The 26005-nt window shown below is 38.3% G+C and overlaps 1 protein-coding gene across 1 annotated transcript in view; it reads right to left on the reverse strand.

The window, feature by feature from the left end:
• als2a (alsin Rho guanine nucleotide exchange factor ALS2 a) overlaps positions 1-26005 on the reverse strand; it is a 26821-nt gene continuing 816 nt past the window's right edge. The window contains exons 3-34 of the mRNA XM_073855039.1: positions 25694-25846; positions 19984-21323; positions 17398-17557; positions 16956-17052; positions 16760-16837; positions 16459-16647; positions 16194-16365; positions 13935-14124; positions 13720-13785; positions 13489-13651; positions 13275-13406; positions 12730-12858; positions 12608-12631; positions 9887-9957; positions 9575-9641; positions 9265-9464; positions 8739-8804; positions 8552-8650; positions 7897-8064; positions 7386-7497; positions 6944-7021; positions 6727-6854; positions 6478-6642; positions 6275-6392; positions 4130-4287; positions 3839-3955; positions 3441-3617; positions 2941-2986; positions 2643-2704; positions 772-921; positions 469-565; positions 1-210 (exon numbers count right to left, since the gene is read on the reverse strand). Of these exons, the coding sequence (XP_073711140.1) occupies positions 175-210; positions 469-565; positions 772-921; positions 2643-2704; positions 2941-2986; positions 3441-3617; positions 3839-3955; positions 4130-4287; positions 6275-6392; positions 6478-6642; positions 6727-6854; positions 6944-7021; positions 7386-7497; positions 7897-8064; positions 8552-8650; positions 8739-8804; positions 9265-9464; positions 9575-9641; positions 9887-9957; positions 12608-12631; positions 12730-12858; positions 13275-13406; positions 13489-13651; positions 13720-13785; positions 13935-14124; positions 16194-16365; positions 16459-16647; positions 16760-16837; positions 16956-17052; positions 17398-17557; positions 19984-21323; positions 25694-25846 (5008 nt within the window). The 3' untranslated portion in view covers positions 1-174. The remainder of the gene's footprint in view (positions 211-468; positions 566-771; positions 922-2642; positions 2705-2940; positions 2987-3440; positions 3618-3838; positions 3956-4129; positions 4288-6274; positions 6393-6477; positions 6643-6726; positions 6855-6943; positions 7022-7385; positions 7498-7896; positions 8065-8551; positions 8651-8738; positions 8805-9264; positions 9465-9574; positions 9642-9886; positions 9958-12607; positions 12632-12729; positions 12859-13274; positions 13407-13488; positions 13652-13719; positions 13786-13934; positions 14125-16193; positions 16366-16458; positions 16648-16759; positions 16838-16955; positions 17053-17397; positions 17558-19983; positions 21324-25693; positions 25847-26005) is intronic.

Here is a 26005-nt window from a genome sequence, read left to right on the forward strand (position 1 = left end):
AAAGAAACCAATCATTTTATTATCTGTATTATCTCACAGTGCATATAAAGGTTTGAGTAAAATGTCTTGAGACCAGCAGAGAAACACAGTAAATAAGCGCATGTTGGTATGACACCTACTTCATAAGTCTGTGGCATAAGTTGACAAAGTTGTGGATGCATGAACCAACCGCTCTTATGTTATCTCAAGCTGAATCTGGTTGTAACAGGCCTGCAACCAGAGAAAAACAGATTAGAGGAAAGGCACAAAGAGGAGGAAAAAGAGATCTTCACTATGTATTACCTAAACAATTTATTTGAAGTCTTTCATCCTGAGGTCCACTTAATGTATACAGTAATTTTCAATAAGTTCAACACACACATGACCACCATGACCATTTCCCACCCACTCCAAGGCATTGTAAATTAATTCTTGTCCCTAAAGTTGTAGAAGACTGGTGGTGTGATTATAATAAACATTTATTCTCACTTTAAGAGTAGTCAACATGAATCCAAGCTGTCCCAGCTGTAGACTGCAGTCTGTCAGGTCCTCTATCAGACTCACTTCAGAGCCCAGGTTTCTGATCCTGCACAGGAAGAAGTGAAAGCTTCTTAATGTAACAGCTACTGCTACTGCAAATACACCTGTAGCCTCTGAAACTATTGCAAATCTTAGCTATATATCACAAATCCAAAGTTAATCAAATAAAGCTTGTATAAATTGAAAAGATTTAATCTAATCTTCTGATAATACCATTGCATAAGCAAGAAATAAGTGTTTGGTATAAAGTACCGTGCACGAAGCACAACGTAGAGGAAGATTGGAAAGAGGTCATCCATGCACCACAGAAACTCTTGACCGAGCAGAGCCTGCACCTCCTGTGTGACCTCCTCAAAGGTCAGCTGGATGACTTGTAACTTATCAGAGGGAGTGAATGCTGTGCTGTTGAATCAGAGACAGACATGAATATATGAAGAGCTCGGATGCAAACCCCGTCTGGCATGTTTTCTTGTAAATTAGCATTTTAATGACCAGGCTCTTGTCTTTAGGTTGAGTAATTTCACTTGAATGGCAATGAAAAGATTATTAGTCAATAATTCAAATGCTCACTTTAGCCATTTCATTGTTATTAAAAACAAACTGCCTTTTGCAGCAAAACCCTCTTAGTACATTTAAAAATATCCACTTCAGTTTCCAGTTACTCTGCACTGTGCTTTCTGAATTAAGGTAAAAGGCTTAAAAATTCAGTCAATATCCTAATATAAAGCAATAAACCCCAAGAAGCAGTGGGTTACCAGTGCATTTTATAACAGCTAAGGGGCGTTGTTAGGCACGACGCGAAGCTGTTAGATGTTATAAAATGCACTGGTAACCCACTGCTTTGTGGGGTTAATGGCATTTATAAAACGGTTACATCATATGCATAGCAGGGTTTCACAAAATAAAACACAAATAAGTTGTAATTATATTAGTACAAATATTACTCTTCCGCCAAACAAAGTAGTTCCTCAGAATCAAGTGTGGCTGCAACAGAGCGCAGTTCACAAACAACACAAACGCAGCAAAGACACAATGAAAATACGATTAAAGACTATGATGTTTATTTATAAATATCAACATTCATCTAAAATAAACATTAACATTTATATCGTGCAACTGTTGAAGTGATGATCAAATATGCTTGGAAGCATGCTTAACTCTTTCCCCGTCAGCGGGTTTTTTTAAGTTGCCACCCAGTTTTTGTTTAATGCCTTACAGAAAAATTATCTTGTTTAAATAAACATAAAATATCAAATGAAAGAACAGTCCATCCGCTTTCCAACAACAACAAAAAAAACGTTTCATCCTACCTTCATTTGTTCTCTTATCAGTTACTTATCACCTCTCAAATTTTCAGGAGATAATTACATTTTTGTGAAGAACTTTGTAAGAGATCAGATTCAGATCCTGATCAAAACTTACACGTCACACTAAATCCACCACAACGCTGTGGTGTCGAGTGAATGCATCAGTGTTTAAGTTGGGTAAGATTGCCATTTAGTGGATAATAGCGGAAATATCAATAAGACAAAAACAACTGAGAGAACGTTTTCTCTTTATTGACAATATTTATTGACATTTATCTGGATATCGGCATAATTGTGCAAAGGTAGAAAAATTAAAAAATGATTAAAGACTAAGGTGTTTATTTTCATAAATCAGTACGCAGCAACAGTGGCGCAGTAATACTTGTGATGCGGTCTGAACCGTGGGTTTAACTGGATATTTTATCAAGGCTTAGAACGCGTTTCAACCAATCAGAATGAAGAACCAGAACGAGCCGTTTTATAATATACGGTAAATGTTCTTTAACCATGTTAAAACTCTTGCAGGTCGACAATTGAAATCCAACGTACCGTTGTTCATGCAATTCTTCCTTGCACTTGCACTTAGAGGACTTTGCTGGAAAATCGTTGTGTCGTTTAACGGATTCTGCCAACAAACCGTTTTTTCTAAATGGCCTAAATCCGGGATTAGGCGATTTTGAAGAAAAAGTATTTGATGAACGTATAATACGTTCCAAGAGCATTCGGTTAATATCATTATCTCAGCTTTTGCTTCTGACTTCATGTATGCGTATGGTTACAAGGTGTCTCCACCTAATTTATGCAGAAGTGTCTTACCTGATCTGTTGCAAGGTTTCAACAGCTGCGGCAAAGCAAGCATCTTTAGTAGTCGGCAAAACCTGTTGATTAAATATCAACATGGTTAAAAAAACATGTTTTACAACTTTTTAGTTTATTAGGCCCAGACTTTTTTCCCTGACATTCTAATTTCTAAATGAAACCGCAATCAAATAAACCAAAATAAAATATAGGTGTTGAGAGAATGCGAGCTTATAAACTTTGCAGTAATCTAGTAAAATATTAGCAGATTATGTGGACATATCCATTATTTTTTGAAAATTTGAGAAATTGTCACCTGTTTAGTCTCTCCCAATACAGAAATAGAAACTGGCCAAAACTGTCTATAAAACAGAAAGATGTTTCATTTTTAAATTGTAAAAGTGTTTTTCCATAAAGGCTAATATAAGTTGGTCATTGATAGATCATTACGGTACATTCACATGGGGTGAAAGCGTTAACGCTTGACGGAAGGCTTGTCTAAAGCATGGCCAACAAACAATCACAGTGTGGGCAGCACATGCTCCGGTCTTCCATAAACGTAATTGGTTGGCTCTGCCTAGGTTATTTGCATAAGGCAATCTGAGTGGCTGTGATTGGTTCCCGCTTGAAAAGTTGAGAAATGTTCAACTTCTGCCGCGAGCAACGGCACTGAACAGCGCCGACGGATCCACCATTCAGTTCGGCAACGCATGTTGTCACCAATTAAAAGTGAATGGGAAGCGTTAATGCTTACACCCCGTGTGAATGTACCGTTACACAATATACAGTAGTTGCTCTGTTACTTTAGTGACTTACTGCTGCACTCCGAGGAAGCCTAAGAGAGCGAGATCAGGCTGTTTGTTCAGTCGTAACACACAGCTCCAGTACACCTCCTCCTCTTTCTCTTTCTCCAGTGTGTAAAGGGTGAAGAGAGGAGGATACAGTCTTGGCAACAGTATGGGCAGCAGCAGATTTGAGCTGCTAACTAACCAACTGCAGCATAACACACAAACACTTTAGTTTAACTGACTATACAAAATGACAGAGCTCTTACCAGATCACGCAAGTTTAATCATATAACCCCACTTTTAGCATCTTTACACTGGTTACCAATTCAATATTGTTATCTGTACAATTTGACAATGTATGCACATTATATACCATCATACTGCACATTCGAAAACAATAATGCAGCCACAATGGTGCTGTCTTACCCCTGCTGGGGAGTTTCTGAGTTTGTACTGCTGTTAAGGCTGTCTGTGAACTCATCTGTAGAGCTGGAGGTGTCCAAAATGAAACCGCCATCCTCAGGAAGACTTGGAAACAAAAACCTGAGGCAGACATTAATACATGCCAATGAACTTAGCCGGTAGTGAAATGAAAGAAGAACAGAAAGTTTTATGCTTCCCCTGAATTAACTGTACTGTATTGCTTGATTTAAATGCTAGACTGATGTTTAGAGAACTTGATCTTCAAGCATTCAGAGAAAGGCCTGGATGACTTACCTCACTAACTGGAATATGCGTGTTAAGTAAGAGCGGATCTCCTCGACTGCTTGCTGTAAGAGTCGTCTACTAGAGCCCACACCAACATATGTCATCCTGTACACAGTGACCAGGGTCTCCAGCAGCCAGCCCAGTGGATGCAAAAGGGTGTCACAGGCCTGAAGGCAATTACAAAAGTATTTAGACACATAAGCCACACTTGCAAATGCATGAATGTCTTTGCTTTACATAACAAAATCAAGCCATGTGATATTTTCTTTTCAGGAATAGAAGAAACACCCTTCAACACATCTCACAAAAAATTATTTATATCTGTGTTTTAATAACTTTAATTTATACTTTGTTCTGTATTTTTATTTTATTTATTTAAAAAAGTGACAATGCACATTATTAAAATAGGCAACTACTAAGTCTATTATGTACTAAGTCTATTATGATGTACGTAAATCTCACGTATTTCTGTTTTTTTTATGTTCAGAAAACAGGAAAAGGTTAATGAAAATGGGTTTTATCATGTGACTGCCTGTTATTGACAAGAACTTAATCTTTGTACAGTGTGTTGTGATTGTGTTAGCATTTAGCCTAGCCCCATTCATTCCTATGGCTCCAAACAGGGATGAATTTAAAAGCCACCAAACACTTCCATGTTTTCTCTATTTAAAGACTGTTACATGAGTAGTTACACGAGTAAGTATGGTGGCACAAAATAAAACGTGGCAATTTTTAAGCGGATAAAAATGAGAACTATATAGTATGGCCGAAGAGCACTTCGACCTAATATTGACGGAAGTTTGCATGAAAGGGCGAGTTGTCAGGACTGATGATGTTACTGCGCGCCGAGGTCAAAGTGCTGCAAACTTAAGATCTGTTTGGATCCTAAGGAATGAATGGGGCTAGGCTAAATGCTATCACATTCACGATGCGCTGTACAAAGATTAAGTGCACGCATTGAAAAAAATGGGTATGTATTAATTTGTCTAAGTTGAGGTAAAAACGTAATAAAATATTGAAAAACTGTGATGTTTTCCTTTAAAGGATTAGTCCATTTTCTTAAAAAAAATCCAGATAATTTACTCACCACCATGTCGTCCAAAATGTTGATGTCTTTCTTTGTTCCGTCGAGAAGAAATTATGTTTTTTGAGGAAAACATTTGGGATTTTTCTCATTTTAATGGAATTTAATGGACACCAACACGTAACACTTTTAACGGAGTTTCAAAGAACTCTAAACGATTTCAAACGAGGCATAAGGGTCTTATCTAGCGAAAAATGTTTGTCATTTTTGACACGAAAAAAAGCACTTTTAAACCACAACTTCTCGTCTATCTCCGGTCCTGTGATGCGCCAGCGTGACCTCACGCAAAACGTCATTACGTCAAGAGGTCACGGATGATGTATGCGAAACTACGTCCCACTGTTTACAAGTGTGGAGAAAGAGGACCGTTCTGACGTTGATGTATGTCGCATGATACTAATTAATGTCTTTGTGTCAGTTTAATGTTTAAAATGGTCCACAAATGTGCGTTTCATATATGTAACACGTGACCTTTCTACATCACCACGCAATTACTTGAGGTCGCGCTGGCTCGCCACACAGCCGGGGGAAGAAGAGAATCTGCGGTCCAAAAGTGCTTATTTTTATTTTTCCTGTCAAAAATGACAATCGTTTCGTCCTTTGAAACTCTGTTGACAAAAACTGTTAAGTGTTGAGTTAAGTGTTAAGTGTTGGTGTCCATTAAAGTCCATTAAAATTAGAAAAATCCTGAAATGTTTTCCTCAAAAAACATATTTTCTTCTCGACTGAACAAAGAAAGACATCAACATTTTGGATGACATGGTGGTGAGTAAATTATCTGGATTTTTTTAAAGAAATTGACTAATCCTTTAACAATGCATCTATTGTCTTTATTCACTTACATTAACATGTATGCACTGCTAATGCAATGCTATACGGGAGATAGCAGAGACATCCATAAACTAACATCAGTGTGTCAGATACATTAACATGCAACGCCGTGGGTCTCAAAGAATTAAATGCAGTACCACTGATTTCCATAACCATTATCTATACAAGTAATTTTTAGGTTCAGTACACTTCCTTTAATTGTGAAACATGCTGTTTTCTATGCCAAAAAAGGCTTTAACCTTTAGGAGATAGCGGCGGATGTTGTTGTAGGAGTCTGCAGTAACAGGACCCACATGTTGAGGAATCACCTCCAGACTCTCCAGCATCTTATTCTGAGATCGGCTCAGTTCCCCTGTACTAAACACACACACACAAACACACACACGGGTCACTGAATACATCTTTATGCATTATTCGCATTCACATGTGTGTGCACACATACCGATCCCTCTGTTGTCTGCGTCTGGCAGTGAGGGAGATGGCAATGTTTTCCCAGGCTTTCTCGTACTCTCCCTGACATGGGAATTCACAACCCAGTCGACACCAGCACTCCTCAAACACGGCTTTCCACTTTTCCTCCGCAGGCACAGAGTGACAACTATCAACACTGCACACAAATTGTAAAACAACTTTTAAACATTTTGTTTACAAAAGAGATCTTTCAACTAAAGCATATTCATCAGACACTTACAGCGAGTTGGTTTCTTTCCTGCATGTTTCAAAGGGTTTCAAAAAAATTCCCGCCACTCTCAATCCGGTTCCCCACTGGCCATCAAAGATCCCATCCAAAGAGTCACCGTTTGGCATAGACAGAACACCCTTCACATCCATCAAACAACAGAAGATAAATATAGAGCGCATCCTAAGCCAAAATATGTACAGAATTATTACAGGAAACAAAACAATACTTTTCCACAAAGAGTCCAGTCATCTGAAAACTCGCCCTTAAAGACTGTGTCATCATCGCAGAGAAGGGCCCCACTGCCCTGTATCAGATAGCAAAGTACTTAGATAATATAAAATATTGTGCATAGTGGTACATGAAGATGCAAATTAAGTAATTGACAGACACTTAAAAAAGGCGGGGTGCACGATCTCTGAAAGCCAATGTTGACATTTGAAATAACCTAAACAAACACACCCCTACCCCAATACCTTCTTTTGATAGACCTGCCCCACACATACGCAACCCAGGCAACGATTAGGTTAGTAGACACACCCCTTACTGCTGATTGGCTACAAGACTCCCTTTTCAAAAGCGTTTTTCTAAAATCGGCACCGCGCCTTTAAGTGAAGAAATGTAATGTTTATCACTCTCAAATTTGCTCAGAGGAAGTGAGCCCAACATACCATCATCTTGTTATTAGAAAAGCATCCTTCATAATACAATCCAAACTGAGTAATAACAATCCCATCTCCATGACGCTGGTCATCAAGCCATATTCCCATGTATTTCTCTCCTCTGGAGACATATAAAAGAAAAATTAATAAACATTTTGAATTGAAATAATATTATCATTCCTGGTTTTAAATAAAAAATTTTGAAGACACCTTGAAATACTTGTTAGTTTAGTTTGTGTACAAGGCTCTCAAAAATATTTGATTCTGACTGATCAATCGCAGGATTTTGCAGTCGAATATGTTTATATTCGACCAATATTGACCGAAGTAACCAATTTCCTACATAATGATGTAATTTCATGTATATCTATGGCAAGCGGCCATGTAAGCAGTATAACGTACAGACAGCAGATCATTATTGTAAAACAAATCCTTCCTTGGATGACACAATTCCTAATCAAGGACTATTTTTCAGAAAGTACATTATCCTGTACATAGTGTATACCTAAAATGTGCATACCTGCTAAAGTCATCGAAAACTCCATAACCTGTTCTCTTCCCTTGAACCCACTGGCCCACAAACACACTACTGGAGGAAGGAGCGGCCATCTTCCCACTGCGTAACATGCCATGACCATGACGCATGTTATCTTTAAATGAGCCCTCGTACACCTCACCTGAAGCATACCTGTGGAGTCAGACGGGTCAAACTACAGTCAAGATAGTTAAAGGTGCAGTGTGTAATTTTTAGAAGGATCTCTTGACAGAAATGCAAAATAATATACAAAAATAAATTAACAGGGGTGTATAAAGACGTTTCATAATGAACCGTTATGTGTTTATTGCCTTAGAATGAGACGTTTTTATTTACATACACAGAGGGTCCCCTTACATAGAAGCCGCCATTTTGTGCAGCCATGTTTCTACTGAGGCCCTCAATGGACAAACTTTTTTACAAAATTGTCTCCAGCGGCTACCGCAGCTTCTCTTACATGTTTCAAAAGCAAGAGGTGAGCAGTGGACTGAGCCATATGTTGCAATTCGCAACCTCACCACTAGATGCCGCTAAAATTTACACACTGCACCTTTAATGCAACTCTAGCGCCGGTACATGACACAATATATAAATAAATGGTCGAAAGATGTGAAGTAACACACAATCATATGATTATTACCAGTATGTGCCAAAGCCATTCATTTTCCCCTCCTTCCATTGACCCTGGTAACGCTCAAACGTGTTGAAGGTCTTGTTTGGCATCATATAATCTCCAAATCTAAAGACAGAGAGAAGAAAATGCCAAGTACTGTAGACATAAGCAAAAATATGAAAAGGTCTATTATACACAATGTGTGTATACTGACCCGTCCTCCAGCCCGTTCTTAAATGTGCCACAGTAAACTGTCCCATCTGGCCACTTTAGAATTCCTCTATTGAAGTTGAAGAAAAAAGACACATGTGACCCACAGATAATGCCACTTTCACAGGTAAAAGCAATGACCACCTTCATCACAGTTAAGTGCAAAAACTTAATGTTCAATCACATTCAAAGGTTACAAAGGTTATTTATACTTTAAGCACGCAAATGGGCTATTCAATTATTTAAATATTTACTTAAAATCTCAAGGGGTACTTAAAGTAAATAATTTAGGTGAAGGGGGTGTGGCTGACAAAAAAGTTTGAAAATCTCTGCCATGTATAAATGGGTTAAGAGCTTCTGGACAAGGCAACTTTATCTTGCCTAGAGTGTCTCAGTAAAAACAGCAGTCAATACACACACACACACACACACACACACACACACACACACACACACACACACACACACACACACACACACACACACACACACACACACACACACACACACACACACACACACACACTTACTTTCCATGAGGTTTGCCTGATAACCAGCGGCCATCATATGAGGCATCTTTAAGTCGCCCCTCTTTGGTGAAACTGTAAGTGGCAGTACGTGACACAGGAGGTTCACCTTTCTGGCTGCCTCTCGATACTCGAGACTTTCCATTCAGTCCCACGGCGAGCACATCATCTATGGCCTGGTTAATGGCTCTCAGCCACTTTCCCTAACAAACAGAACCACAAAAATGAACAAACCTAAACCAACAACCCAACCAAACTACCGTACTAGGTAGCAGCGTCAAACAACCAATGCGAAAAATAGATGGTGCATTACCTTTTCCAGAGCAGATGATGCCAGAACAACAAAGCTTTCTTCAGGAGTGGTCAGTTTGAGGCCAAGTCTACAAATGATATTAAATATACTGTGGGGAAAAAGCACTTAAGCAGAAAACATTTCTCTGAATAGACAAAATTCTCCTACAATTTAATAGCAAACAGGAACATTCCTGATGGCTTAATATTTGTGATTAATGTACACTAAAATATACAAATATCTGCATGCAACAACTCAGGTTCTAGTGTATTTCTCAAATAAAATATTAAAGATTATAATGATTATATTTTAATTTTTAAAGGAGTAACTTACAGGCCCTCATTTTCAGATGAGATGGGCTCCACCCAAAGTGTAGCCAGCGGATAAACATAATGAGACGAGAACTGCAAAAACACAGAGTTTATGTAGTTATGTACCGTAAACAAACCAATCACTTACAGTATATTCACTTATATACTGAATGCAACGAAAGCCTCCGTCCAGCCTGTTTTGCTACTTCTGATTCATTTTCTCAACAATGAATACAACTCATACTATATATCAAATACATTTGATCTGGTCAGCTCAAACATTCAAAAACCCATGCATATCCCCTAGTTTTTGATGATGTCAACTATCATGTTGTCAATTTATCGTCAAAAGCTGAAATGGCCCATTTCATGTGGAAAAATAAGGGGATATACAGTATGGCATGCCATGATACACTGTGGCTGACAGGACATGCAATGAGATATACAGCGTGATGCAACATATGACAACCAAGTACTGTATATGATATGAAATAAAGTAACATTCAAATGCTTAGAAACATTTCCCATACAGGGTTTATCCTAGTCCCAGACTAAAAATCCTCTTTTAATTACCTTAATTCTAAAACCCCTTTACTGATATATCTTAACATATATCAGTGTCATTGCTTGGTCTCAAGATGCAGACCAGTAATGTTTTTGTATGGTTTGTTTGTAAAAACTACCTACATTTCCTAATATACTAACCAAGGCCTAGTCCTGGATTAATCTAAACCCTGTCTGGGAAACTGACCCAAAATCATTATTTATATTTTATTCCACATTTTAAAATAATAGTAATCTCATCAAAACTACAGAATAATACAACAGTACCTTTACTCTAAAAACAAGTGGTGCCAAATAGCACCAAAAGCGGCTCCCGGCTCGCAATCATAAAGGAACCACTCCAGGTGCCATATAGCACAGACGAAGCACCTGTGTAGAACCATATTGTGCTATGTAGACCAGAGATAGACGATATTTGTGAGTTTTATGTGTATCGGCCGCTACGTGGCTGCCGTGTTCGCCGATTTTTCCCGGCATTATTTACAGACAGAGTGCTGGAAGCCACAAGCGATTGCAGGTCATGTGACCAAAAACAACCAACCTTTCCATGACAACATCAACAGCTCGGCCTAACAGCTTATCATAGCTGAACAAAGCGCGTTTTTATTTCTCATTACTATGGGACGGTTTCCAGGACAGGGATTTGACTAGTCCTAGACTAAAATAAATGTTAGAACTGTCCAAACTAATAACATCTCTTTTTAACATATCTTAAAATACATCAGTGCCCTGTGTTTTGCCTCAAAATTGTTAAAACTAGTTATATTTCCTAATTAAACTAAGCTCTAGTCCTAGTTTAAGATAATTCCTGTCCGGGAAACCACCCCTATATATATATTTGTAGTCGTAAAGTGCTAGAAATCAATATCTTTTGCTGATAGTTCCTCATCATTGTAGAGAGTACAGTTCATGGTTCCATAGCACCCTCACCTGTTTTTACTATTTGTTAAATATAGTTTTTTTAGTTCAATAAATGTTACTTTTTTGATATTGAGACTTGTAACATTTGGCATCATCATTGTGTAATTTTTATTATGTAAATTGAGTGAGCAAAAGCAGTATCGGCTCCAAATATTGGCTCAGCCTGTATCGGTCATCAGCTAAGGCTGATGAAACAAAAATCGTTATTGGCATCGGCACTGAAAAATCCATATCGGTCGATCCCTAATGTAGAACCATATCTGTTGCTATAGTGATGCTATATGACCACTGTATGGTTCTTTATAGGTGCTTTATTGGTGCTATATAGCACTAAAAATTGTTCCTCTATGATTACAAGCCAAGAACGACTTTTAGTGCTATTTGGCACCGTTTGTTTTTAGAGTGTAGGAATTATGTACACTATGCTATATCTTAGCATCTTTTTTGTATTGGCATTTTATCAAAAAGCTTCTTAATGTATTACAAAGTATTGAACGAGTTCCCATTTATTTTAGACTTTAATTAGCTGATTTTTCTTTAATTGGTACAAGTCATCCATAATTTTTTTTTTATAAAATTTAATTGGCTGATTTTTCTTTACTTGGTCCAAGTCATCCATTAAAAAAAATTAATACAATTAAATTGGCTGATTTTTCTTTACTTGGTCCAAGTCATCCATTAAAAAAATTAAATAAAATGTAGTTTTCTATTTAAACAAATTATTATGTTGGCACAATTATTTTTTCCTCTATAAAAGTAATTTTAAACATTACAGTGTATACCTTTTTAGATCATGAGTAACATTTTGGTCAAGTGTTTCTAAACATTTGAATGATATATTGTATATGAAATGATATAGTAGTGTGTCTGTCTTCTGCTAAGTATAAACAATACACGGAAAAATGCTAGATGGATAACATTATATCAAACATACAATAATGCACAGATGTTTCTTCAGCAGAATAAGGTGCTGTGTAGCTCTGATTGCATGGCAGAAGATGTAAGATCACTGCAGAGTTTGGCAGCATGAGGACTGAAGCACACAGATTAGACGGTTTAATCAGAGGAACAAAGCAATTAAAGATGGCAGCAGCTGATGTGATCATGAAGGAAAGAAAAGGCCTCAGTTTAGCTTGAAATCGAATCGTTTTCTGTCATTAACATAGACGTTGCAGGCTTTACAGTCACGTTCAAAAATAAGTTTAATCCCTCATGCCCTGACTACACTGTGATTTTAATTAAAACGCACAATACTCACAAACTTCTTTGATGGAATAGTACCCTGAATGAATGACAAACAATACCAGAATGTGAATACAAAAAAAAGACAGAAATTAAACAAAAAAGCAGCAATATTTAGTGATTGGAAACTTTATTAACCTGTGCGTGAACCAGCACATCGCTGAAGAGGATAAACCAGCTTGCAGAGAATCTTCCAGCGTTCTGTAGCATCAGCCCTTTGTTGCTACTCTCACAAACCAGACGACGATATGGCTTACGCAGGGACTCCTAAAAAAGAGAAGAGCATGTAAGGGAAATACCGACACACAGACGTACCACATGTACACATACCACACCCACAGACTTACACCCACAAAAACAGAGGAAAGACATCTGAAACCTCTGTGGTATTATCTGTCACCATTTGTCTTGCAGCGTGCAGAGCATTTAAGTACATTACGGGAAATAGCAACTAGATAAACTTCACCACAATGTGCAGTATAAGTAAATACAGTACTGTACACATTTCCTTTATTTTCTGTTTGTATCTTAATAAAATAGATTGAAAAATAAATATGGATGGACATTAAAACTTGTAAAACAACAAGTCTGGTGATGGTGGCCTAAGACTTTTACACAGTACTGTATATGTGACATTTTCACATACTGTATTTGATGAGGTCATGCAGTATTTGGGCACATACCAAATTCTTTCCCCTCAAGTTTTTCCAGAAATTAAACGTGCTCTCAGCTTCTTTTCTGTGTTGGCTGAGAAGACGGGCTAAATCTTCATATTTGGAGCATCCATCTTGAATCCATTGGTATTCCTCAGTGTTCTAAATAACAATAAATGTTATACATCTGCTTGCCACTTTCTTTCCAATAAAGAGCATAAGGAAAAACGGATGATCATTTTACCACATCAAAGCAGTTAGCCAGTTTCAGCAGCAGTCCGTTATAGCCATGCAGATGCTGCAAGGGCATGCAAAACAAGGTCACTAACAGATCGCATGGCGAGAGGTTTTTCTCCTTGGACTCCACCAGTGAATGTATCAATTCTAGTTTCTTCCCAAAGCATTCTCTGAAAGAACAATCACATATGATGAAAAAGCCATTACAACTATAACCCTTACTATACACTTAACTTACTGTAACGGTTTCAGCAATAACTGGAATCCTCCCATAACAAGAAAGTTTCCTAATGGATCACTGTACCTGAGAATAAAGAACATTATTAGTGCTAATAAAATGTATTATTATTATTATTATTATGGAAGAAAAATCTAATAAGGCTAAAGATCCATTACTTTCTAGATCTCTAACCATCCTTTGTGCATTTGCCATTAAGTATGAACTGTACTTGCTCTTTATAGGTGTCTATAAAAATGTCTGTGTTCTTGATCAAGGCCAGCGTTTTTATCGCTTTGCCTCGCTGCAGGAAGTTTGTGAGGGACGTGGAGTGCTGTCCTGTCAGGTGGCATAGTTTGCTGAAGCTACCGGCCACCTCCTGAAACAGCAACATAGAGGACGGTCCGAGACACAAGCCCAGGCTAGCTACAGGACGACAGGACAGATACAGTACAATTCATGTTTAGCACTTTCTCTCATAGTAATAACATGTCAAAATTAATTAAAATATCTCACGTTTTCATTTCTTAAAGGCGGAGTGCGTGATCTCTGAAAGCCAATGTTTACATTTGAAACCACCTAAACAAACACGCCCCTACCCCACACATATGCAACCCAGGCAACGATGTTGGTTAGTAGACACGCCCCTTACTACTGATTGGCTAAAAGTGTGTTTTGGTACTCGACTCCCTTTTCCAAAATGTTTTATTTAAAATCATGCACCCCACCTTTAAGCCCTATTCTGACGGTAATTGTTTCTCAAGGTGATGTTATTTTCATCATTTACAGGGGGTAGTCCTCATTTTATTGCTGTCCGAATCCAGAATGTCAGTGTTTTTCTCCGACCACCCATGTAAAATTTCCGGCCAAATTACCTACATTTTTTTGACAAACACCATGGTCGTGTGGTAATTTAATTAACGTCCGAATCCAGATCTATGAGTTCCAGGGTTTCCCGCAGCACTTTGCAGTTCAGGCGGCCCGCCTAAGCTGAGAAACCCTACCGCCTTAACTAGGTCATCCAAAAAAAATTAAAATAATAATTTGCTGCACAAAAGGCTGTCAAATGCATCTCGGAGAATAGCGCAGACGCACTTCACACTGCGAGCGGGCACACGCGCCACACGGCCTAAATGAGAGTGGTCCGTCATTGACTGGAGGATAGCTAGTTGATAAAACCCGTGTCCGTGAGAACTGTAAGTGGACTTATGTTTTGGGTTTTTTAAGCCTGTTATTGTATTTGTCTATAGTTCTTGCAAATTTAAAGTAATTTAGCTGGTGATTTTGTTGTTTGAGCAACCTGCTAGCTAGGTTTCACGTGCCTGTCTATTAGATATTCTTGCTCACTTTATTTATGTGCATTATTTACATGCTACAGTAGTTACACTTGTGGCACAGTGGGTAGCACTGTTGCCTCACAGCAAGAAGGTTCCCGGTTCGAGCCCCGGCTAGGGCAGGTGGCCTTTCTGTGTGGGTTTACTGCGTGTACTCCGGTTTCCTCCCACAGGCCAAAAACATGCAAGTTAGGCAAATTGGAGATACCAAATTGTCCCTCCCCCAACTTGTGTATGAATCAACTTGTCTGAATAAAATCTATCATCGTTCACACCAGACGTTTGTGTTTATTACCCTTTAGTTTCACTTCATCACGCAGCTATTCCCCTTAGAGGTATCTGTTAAAAACATTTAATTCATTAATAATCTAGTATGTGTTCATTTTCTGTCATAGTTTCTTTAAAATTACATTTTATTTGAGTGTTTTAAATAAAAATATTTTCATTTTCATCATGACGTGTACACTCCGCCCCTTTGATTACCACACCCCCGGCTCAGCCCACCTGCCAGACCCTACCACCTTAACTAACAAATTTTCTGCGGAAAAACCCTGAGTTCCTAAAAGGGATCAATGTAAAAGTCCTTCTGCACTTCAATAATCACTAAAAAGCACAGTATGGTCATGCGCTTCGCGTTTACTCTACACCAGAGATGCGTCTTTCTTTGAGAGCATTTTAAACATTGACATCGTCATAACTGAAATGATAAAAAAATATGGCCACAATCTTTCATCGCTCATCGAGCTGATGTAAATAAAGAGAAGAAAATCATGAAATTGTTTAAAATGTCTATTATCAGCAGCAACAAGTTTTATATATTTATATATTATAAAAACAAAATTGTATATATTCTTAAAAAAAGTTTTGTAATTTTGTGTATTCAGTTACAGTACACAACAGTAGGCTATTCCATATACATATAAACAAGTTTCTGGCTTATATGAATGATTTTGTTAACCACACATGCAGCGCATTTCCAGGTGTTTCAAATAATAAACTCACACATCCACCCCATATTTATCTTCATCAGAATGCATGAGTTTTATCGCGGAGGAGGCATGCAAAAATATTTTTACAGACATCCGCATGAGAAACAATCACCGTCCCAATAGGGCTTTATAATGAGATAACTTGGCAAAATAAAAAAAGTCTGTTACATACCCCGTCCCAGTACAGGACCCAATATTTGGCTCTTCACTTTGCTGAGAGTGCAGTAGAACTTCCTCTCTGCTGAAGCAAGTTCATGGATTGTAGCTATGAAACCCATTGCGTTCTGATCGGCCAAAGCCATACAATTCATGCCTCCACCGAACACACTGCTTACATAGCCAACCTTAATAAAGTTTACAGACAAATTAGAGTAAGCTTTGGATATTTACTTGGAGGGTCTTGTATAGCAATATAACTGTAACGAATCGATACGAACATTCATGCAGAAAGGCAGAAGGGTGGGAGTCTGGGTGTATATCCCAGAGAGAGAATGATAGCTCTCAGTGTTTTCCATCAGCTGCTCTCCGCTGTAGTAGAGTATGGGTTGACAACAGTCTCCGTCAGCCAAAAGCAAAGTGTGCGTCTGCCCTGCCGCCACATCCCACACACGAATGCCCTCAGAAACCTATCATCATATACATGGGTACATTGACTGATTTGGAACGGGAATCAATTTGTTCTCCAAACAAAAAAAAAATTTAACAGTAAAGGGTATTGTACACCCTAAAAAAGTTTACCTTAGTAAGATTAGGAACAGTGCAGGGAGCGTTCATATGACCAAGCTGTCCAAATTTGTCACTTCCCCAGGAATAAACCTGTGACGGTTGGGAGAACGTACATATCATATCTTATCAAAATATACTTTTATCAAATGGGCTTTGAATTAAATGCTGTATCTAGTTCAGCACTCTTTAGTAAAGCATCTGTCAGTACCTGACATTGTGCTGTCAGAGCAAGAGAGTGATTTGCTCCAGCAGTGATCTTCACAACTTCCTTTTTACTTAAGCTCTTGATGCACAGAGGTTGTAACCTGTAGGGAGAAAACACCACAAATGTTTAAATCCGTGCACTGCGCTCAAGGATGGCAACAGTTAACATAATTAAAGACCATGAGGCGGTTTCCCAGACAGGGTTTAGATTAATCCAGGACTAGGCCTTAGTTATATTAGGACATTTAAGTCGTTTTTTAAAAAAAACTTACAAAAAGCAATACTGGTGAGCATCTTGAGACAATACAATGGCACTAATATGTTAGGAGATGTCAGTACAAAGTGTTTTTAAATCAAGGCAGCTCAAAAAAGCATTTTAGTCTAAGACTAGAATAAGCCCTGTCCAGGAAACCACTCCCTTATGTCCATACGGGCTCTATTGTAACCTGGGCAAATAGTCTCCGTGACCTAGCTGCCCTTCCTGGCCTCTTCCCCAACTCCACACTTCAGTGTAGAGGGAGGGAAGAAGATTTTGATATTCTGAAGTTGTCACATTGTCCACCACAGCCCTTGTACAGCTGATCCGAGGACTGTCAGAGGGTGATGCTAAAATTAATTAATTAAATGAGAGCGCATTAAATACATTGTTCTCTTTAAACATAACCAACTAAACCAGACCTCAACCAAGTAGAACTTCTCGTCCTAGGAACCATTTACTCGGTCTAAACCACAGATCAAAACAATTCAGCCATTTGCAGTCATTGTGAATACTTTTTTGTTTATGTCGTGCTGGTCAACATAATGGTGGGCTTTATACTGAAACCTGGCATGGATGCCAAAGAAAATAAAGCAAGGATCGTAAAAACAAGATTGTAAATAGAGTATGACGTTTAGAACTAAGCCATGTTTAATTTATTTCACAAGTGAAAACTTTTAGATAAACAAGGAATAACTGATGAGGGGCCGTTGAATTTTTCGAAAAATAATGCACACCTGAGGAGGTAATCTGGCCAAAACGCGAAGCGGAGTGGCATTATTTTCAAATAATTCAACGGCCCGTCGTCAGTTATTACACTTTTATACCACAGGACTGTTAAATGCTTTATTCTGATTGGATGAGAAATGTCCCACTGGTATGCATTCTATTTAAATAAATGCATACAGTACCTGGCCTGTTCAATGTCTTAAAATAACCACCAGAGCAATGTCTGTGGTAACTGTGGTACAAACGATATAAGAGAGAGAGAGACTGTAGCACTACTCACCTGTGCACTTTTGATGTAAAATGTTTGCATTCGTGTTTGCAGTAATGGGAACAATGGGAACAAGTTGGCCTATTAATATTTATATTTTTTTCTTCAGTATTTATGTATAATTTGCAAAATTAAGCAAAAACTGAAAAAGCTGGCAATCAGTGTTTATTTACTGTATTTATTTTCTTCTCTTTTTAATTTCTTTATTCATTCTTTTCAATTTATTTCTTTTGCTACTAAAATATATTTATGTATTTTTAGAAAATTAGAGAGGGGCACCTTCAGGTAATCAACCAATCAGTGCAAGAGGAAGCGTCTCTCACCTCTATCCCGCGACAAGTTTGACAGCATCCCTCCACCACCCCATCACCTCACTCTTGACTGGTTTCTTTTCCCAGTTAAGGAGGAGGGGTACTCTGGGTTCGGGCCAAATTCCAAGCTCGGAGCCCTCCCCAGACATCACGCCAAATACCCATAAATTAATATACAATTACTTTAGATTAATGTACGTGTAAAACTTGGCGTAGTGATATAGAACTGTAATGCGGCCGTCAGACCTGGACCTACTTCCTAGGTGTGCGTTTACTGAAAAAAAATCCACACCTGTAAAACGTTTTTCAACCAATGAGGATGAAGCATTTAACAGCCCTGTGGTATAACAGAGGGGTTACCAAGCTGGTCAGTTGATCTTATATATATATATATGAAGAGTTTGGTTCCAAGACGCGATAAAAGACCTTTTTAAAAAAAATGTTAATACCAAAATCAGTATTGTATTAGGTTAGTATTAAAAAGAAAATTCTAAATTTTACGCAAAATCCGATATCCGCTGTGTTATTCTGTCATCTTTTCTCCTTTTTTCCCAAAACGGGATAAACGCCAGACTTCCTTCTCTACAGAATGCAATAAATCCGCTCCACAAATCACAGCGCCCCATTCCTACCCATTGTAAACAACAATGGTGGCGCGTTGAAGACACAGGGAATCCTATTTTTTTTCTCATCTACTTTGTACTTGTGATCAACAAACAAACAAAAACAAAATAATACTTTTAATGGCTTTGATAAACCTGTGGTGCTTTTTGTGGAAATATCGGCTGTTGCTTGTTCTCACAAGACAGCATCAAGTTTCTGTCATGCTAACACATTGACCCCAGGGGGATCTTATGAAAAACTTATTATTATTTTTCTCAAGTCAATGAAAATCGAGGAGGACCAAAACATTTTACAGCTGATCGCTGTCAAAAAAGTTCAGCGACGACGTCCCAAGGATGACAGACGCAATGACAGTGTTCCTCAATATGAGAAAGTGTTTTGATTAATGCCATTAATGTTTATTTTTTAATCAGTGGATACCACTAGTCAACTAAATGAATATAACATGGCAAAGATGAATGCACATTCATATATTGATTCAATAGATTTATAGCATTTTGAAAATCAAACTCGTCATGGATTTATTGCATTTTGCGGAAAAAATACTGTTTTTCATAATAAATCTTTGAAAATCAAATTATGGATTTGAAATTTAAATGTTATTATAACCTAAAGATGCTATGTGAAAGTTTGTAACAGAAAATAGTGGTTTTCATCTTGTCACCCAAATTAATCAAAATGGAGTTATTGTGTTTTAGAACCAAACTCTTCATATGTTAGCTTCTATATAGCAACCTACTCCCTAGCTGTAGAAAACAACCTAATTATAATTTCAATTCATTTCTTATTATGTATTACAAATAAATTACTGAGTGCACCTTTAACAGTCAAGCTATAAGGTTACCTGTAGTGAGAGTGCTGGGTAAAGACCCTCTGCGATCATGTGCACCAGTGTCCTCTGACAAGATGTCATTCAGACTGGCACTCTTCTTACTTTGGAGAGTGTCAGTCTGACCGGTGTCTATTCCAGCAGTATCTCTGCCCTCCTCGCAGGACTCAAATAAACATCCATTGGTAATCACAAGGTCACTGATGCAAACACCTTCATCAACACTAGAGTGCTGTGAAGAATCATCAGAAGCAAAATCTCCCATGGGTAAGAAATGAGAATGCTTTTTGTCTGTAATAGAATTTGATGCACTGAGTTGTCTTGCAGCAGGTGTAACACCATCAGTACTCAGTGTTGGTAAAGAAGGTAACATTGTACTCTCTTCATTTAAGTCAGATCTGTAAGGGCACGTGAGTGACGTCTGACGGCTTGGAGGATGGGAACCGCCAACTGAAGAAGTGTCAGCCTTCTCAGCAAGAGTCTGGTCTAAAATCCTTTTGAGGTAGTCTTTAAGAGCTTGTTCATCTGGGTACGGAGCGTTTTTGCTTTTTGCTCGGCGCAGAGGTTTATGCCTGGCCTCGGGTTCAGGGACAGGACTTGGTTGATTCTCTTGGTTTTCCTGAGATCCATCATCTGAAGATCCCTGGCCTCCATAAACGCTCTCGGATGTCAACGGGGATTCTTGGAAATCAGACGTGGAGTGTTTTGGTTGAGGCGTCTGGGCTGGAGAACTTTGTTTAGAATCGGCCAGTTCCACCCCAAGTGGACAGTAATGATCATCCGAAATAATAACGTGGTCATCCTTGTCAGTCATAGAATAGAGGTTCTGTTTGCAGTGCCCACATTTATCCTGGGATTGATGACAGGTCTCTGGGGGTGGGAGAAGCTGAACCAAAGCAAGGCTGTGAAAGCCCCCACAAGCTATCTGAACCACATATCTTCCCACTAGATGTTCCACCTTCTGGGGTTTCCATACAGGGAAAACATTAGTGACCAGTCCCAGCTGACAGCCACTACCCCAGGCCCAGACCTCATGTTTCCCGGACAGGGCCAGTGTGTGCTGCGCTCCGCAAGACACATTGAGGATTCGGACCAGTTGTGGAGGATGGGACTCTTCATCCACCACATTAACAGGAGTGGGATTGGGTATCTGGTCTGCTCCAGAGATGCCACACTGGCCGTGGGAGTTTGCCCCCCACGTGTGAACAAGGCCATCTTCAGTTACAGCAGAACAGTGGTAGCTACCCGCCGACACAGATATCACATTCTGACCGCTTAGGGAGCTCTCTAAAACAGGGCTGACAGCCTGAAAACCATCTTGTTTCCATGGCTGTTCACCGAAACTGTAAACATGTCCATCTAAGAGAGAACAAATTTACCTTTTAAACAACCTTTTAAGAACAGCTTGATGTACTATAAAAACACACTGTACGTTTTCAAACTAAAAAAACATCTCCACAGTTGTAATACAAACCAGGTCGGTGGTATAACTAGTACAATGGTGATTGTGCATTGCAGCATGAAGATTTTTGTGATCATCACCACTGTTGAGTTTCTTGTATTAGGTATCTAAATTGCATAGCTTTTAAAAATGGTTTGCATACATCATCATTGTAATCCTTAAAACTTTCAAGTGTAATAAATCGTATGTTCATATAACTTAAAGTGCACCTATTTAACTGCTTAAAAACAACGTTATTTTGTTAATTTGGTATAATACAATGTGTTCGTGTGGTTTATGATTCAAAAAACACATTATTTTCCACATACCATACATTTTTGTAGCTCCAGATTTCACTCTCTTACTGAAACGAGCTGATTTGGTACAAAACTTATCGATTTGAAAAGCATTGCGTCCCTGATTGGCCAGCTAATCTGTATGTTGTGATTGGCTTGAATACCTCTGACGTCAGCCAGAAATATGACGCTCCTTACCATGTTAGAAAGATTTGGACACAATGCAATGCTAACTTAGCAAAAAGTTAACTTACAGGTTAAGTCCGAAGCGCGAGAAATTATGATAATGTCGACCTTCTCCACATCACCAATCCCAGGAAATAAAGTGTTTCCTACAATCCGTGTGTTTGTTGTAGTCCAAGAAAAGACATTTACGATGAAGACGATAACTTGCGGCATTGTTTACTTTGGGGTTTGTACCTTTTGCATATCGTACCAAAAGAAATGTAAAAACGTGAATCGGATAATAGGTGCCCTTTAACTCATTCAAAACAACAAGGATAATACATGGCTAAAACAATGCTCTACCAGCTACAGGAACATTCATTAAGATAAGGAAAAGGTTAAATTTAAAAAACTCTTGTGTTTGGTGAGCATACAGTAGTATAAATATGTTAGCCTAAGGGTATCTAAAAACTAGTGGGCTCCAAAACACTGACAATTTAAGTTTGCGAATTAATCCGCAAAATCGCATGCGAGGCGAACCGTGGGTCGTGATCAGTAAGGATCAGGGATCTGTCACACCCCTAAATATCACTCCCTAACATTTTTGTTTTTACCGTCGCAAGCGGAAATGCTAATGCAGAATTGTATAACCTAAGGGAGGGGTTCTAGCAGACTAGTCACATTGCTTGCACGTAGAATTGACGCGTAGGTACATTTTTGGAGAGGTACGCATCATGCTATGCAGTTCTACGTACAGTAGGGTGACCATACGTGCCATTTTTCAGGGACGCGTCCTGGCAGGATTTCGAGTGTGTCTTCCGGAAGTCGTATTTGTCAACCGCATACGCCATCAAGGTTTATTATTTCAGAAAAGCAACAGTTACATTACAAGGTAAGAACGAAACTACGACTGTATATGTTTTTAACTGAAATGTAAGAACTTCGATGACGTATGGTCACCCTAATGCACAGGCTACGACGTAGCTACACCGTAGGTCTGACGCCGAAGTATAAATCATGCATTACAGTGTCTTACCTCTGCCAAAGGATAAACTAAACACTTGTTTCAGTGGAAATTACATTAACACACCAAACAAAGCTGCGGATTTCAAGGCATGTCAGATTTTAACCTCATAGGCTGCGTTTACACTTGGCATTAACATGCGACCTGTATCCGGATGTTGTCCACATACACATTGAAAAGACAAGTGTAAACGCGTCTGTGATCGGAATGTTATCCGATCTGTGTGTCCTGATGCAGAGGTAGTCGAGGACGCTTTGTGATCGGATCTCAGTGTAATGTAAACGCAATCCAGCCATCGTATCTGCATTTACAGGTCAACATCACAAAAAACCCCGCCCACTATCATCTCCTCTCACTGACAGCTGTCAAAAATAAAGGACGTTCGGTCATGGAGCGCAGGTGAGAGTCGCATACATTCATATTTGTTGAGCAGTGGAAGCTACGCTTAAAAATATCTTAATAAATCGATATTCAAAAGCATTTTAACACTGCTGACTGTAATTAAGTTATTCAGGCATATGTTATATGTTCCTATTCATAGAGAGATTTAATATTTAATGGCAGAATTTAGAATTAATGTTTGAGTTTCCATGGCGACATATCAACGTGAATGTTGCGCTTCTTTCTGGTCAATCAGCTGTTTCTATCTCATTTAACACATTTTAAGTTACTTTAAAACACGTACAAACCATAATAACATTAACCAAATACATTTATTCAGTGTTGGTTTTATGCAAGGTTACTTATATGTGTTTGTAAATTACATTACTTCTTACGCACTATGAACAGGAAATTTAGAAAATTGTTAGCTCTTTTAATTAAATCATATTAAAATTACCAGGAAACATAACTAACAACAGTTTATGGTTAAAATATAAATATACATATACATATAAGTTCAGGCAGAGCCAAAAGCCCGTTATTAAGGCAGAATAAAACAGTGGAGTCGGTCATGTTTCACACGGATTTTGTTGTTGATTTAAAGCATGCGGGTGAAAGTCAAGTTCAGGTAAAGTTAAACAGGACATTCATTCGCGGTGCGGACGCTATAAGGCTTTTAAAGATAAGGCTTTTAAAGCTAAAAAATATAACGCTTAAAATGTGAACATCACGGTTGTTGGGGTTGCTAGTTATTCTCTGCTGTTTGCTTCTCAGTAGAACTGTACAATACGGAATTGCGGTTAGCGCGAAAACCCTAAATCATATGGCTAAAGACAGCTGTACCCATTTGGATTGACAGCTATTCATCCAGCGCGTCTCCCCGCACGGAATCCGATCACACTTCCGAATACAGAAGCCACTTTAATGTGGACAAATGTAAACGCGCCGTGTCCTGATATACTGATGATCCGATCTGTGTGATCGGATCACCGAGATCGCATGTTAATGCAAAGTGTAAACCCAGCCTTACACTCTGAGGCTATTTTGGTGATTTCTGCCTGGATTTGGCCTACCCAATTTCAAAAGCTTCTCATACCCACAAGCAGAGGTGCACATACAAAAGTTTGGTATCATTTTACAGGAAACCCTTTGAAATTACATAAAACACTGTTAAAAGTGCTCAACATGGTTGTATGTGTTGTCAGTCCTCTAATATACACAAAATTATAAAGGAGCTTTTTGATGTTTTTTTTCTAAAGTCTGTATTTAAAAGTGTATAACTCTGGCCCTGAGTGGTAACGAAACCTGCAGACAGTTTTGTTTGATTCCAGCAATAGCCAGCTTACAGAGGAAAAAGGAATTTTTTCTCTATCATAATAAATGCAAAAGTTATTTTACTCCAACTGATGGAATTTCTGCCTAAAAACATTTGAAGTGCTCCCATAACCACATACAGTGGAATAAATGCAATATCTTTATATCATTTTGCAGAAAACCCTTTGAAGTTACATAAAAAGCTGCTGTTTGTGACAAATAGTGTTATTTATGTTGTTTTTCATATGATAAAACACCAAATTTTCTTTTTTTATGTTGTAAATACTGTCTTTTATAGTGAATAACTCTGGCTCTGGGTGCTCTAGCAGACTGCAGACAGTTCTGGTTGTTAGCAGCAGCAGGCAGTAAACACCCATAAAAAGAATGAACTCTTTAGCATGTCGCATTCAAAAGATATTCTTATTTTACTAAAGGGTGCGAAAATACACTTTTCATATAAATATAAATTTTTTGTTTTGCACATATAATAAATAGCAAGGGATTAATTATGCACACAACCAAAGAAAATGCTGTGAATGGACTCATTTTTTTGAGTAAAACCTAAGAGAAAAGATGGTGTATCATTTGTGGCTATCTGTGCTATCTGAGGCAGTCCACATATGTTTACAAAAGACAATTTTTTACCTCATTATTCATTCGACGACTGTTGAATATGTGATGACAATAGAACAAAAATAACACTGTAATTCCTGAGAGTGAGGGCTTTCATTTGATATAAGACTTGTCCATGTTTGTCATACTTGAAAAATATGAAATATGTGAATATTAAATCATATAAAAAATTGTGTGTGTGTGTGTGGGGGGGTGATAGTGTAAATTAAGTGTAAATAACTTTCTTAAAGTAAAACATATCTCAAAGTGATGCATATCTGCAGAAAGGAGAGAGTCTAAGCTCTTTCAAACAGTATCTCATATGTGGTACTGGGTCCATGACAGACCATTAAAAATTAAAGGAATATTTTATATTAAGTCAAAATAAGATAATTCTGGACCCGGTACAGGGTCCAGTGTTTACCTTGAAAAATCTTAAGCTCATAACCCTATGCCAACAGATCAGACTAAACACTGACTTAAAAACAACACCCATCTTCTGTCAGTAGAAGTCCATGTAATGTCCCCAGCGCAGCATGAAGCACTGGTCTGGACAAACCCAATCTCTCAGGAGTAACACTGCAGGAATAACCCTGCCATCTATAGACCACACCTTTCTCTCTAGAGCTTTGCTCTTCTTCAGAGCTGGAAGGGGACATAAATATGCCGTTATTTTGTAAAGTATTCAGTAGATTTGCAAAACATAATTCACTTTAAGTGCTGGATGTTAATTTAACTGTACACACCCTTAAGCCATTTCGAATAAGGTCACAATTGCCTTCAGTAGAACAATTAAAAGGATTA

This window comes from Misgurnus anguillicaudatus, chromosome 17, assembly GCF_027580225.2.
Source record: "Misgurnus anguillicaudatus chromosome 17, ASM2758022v2, whole genome shotgun sequence".
Taxonomy (NCBI): domain Eukaryota; kingdom Metazoa; phylum Chordata; class Actinopteri; order Cypriniformes; family Cobitidae; genus Misgurnus; species Misgurnus anguillicaudatus.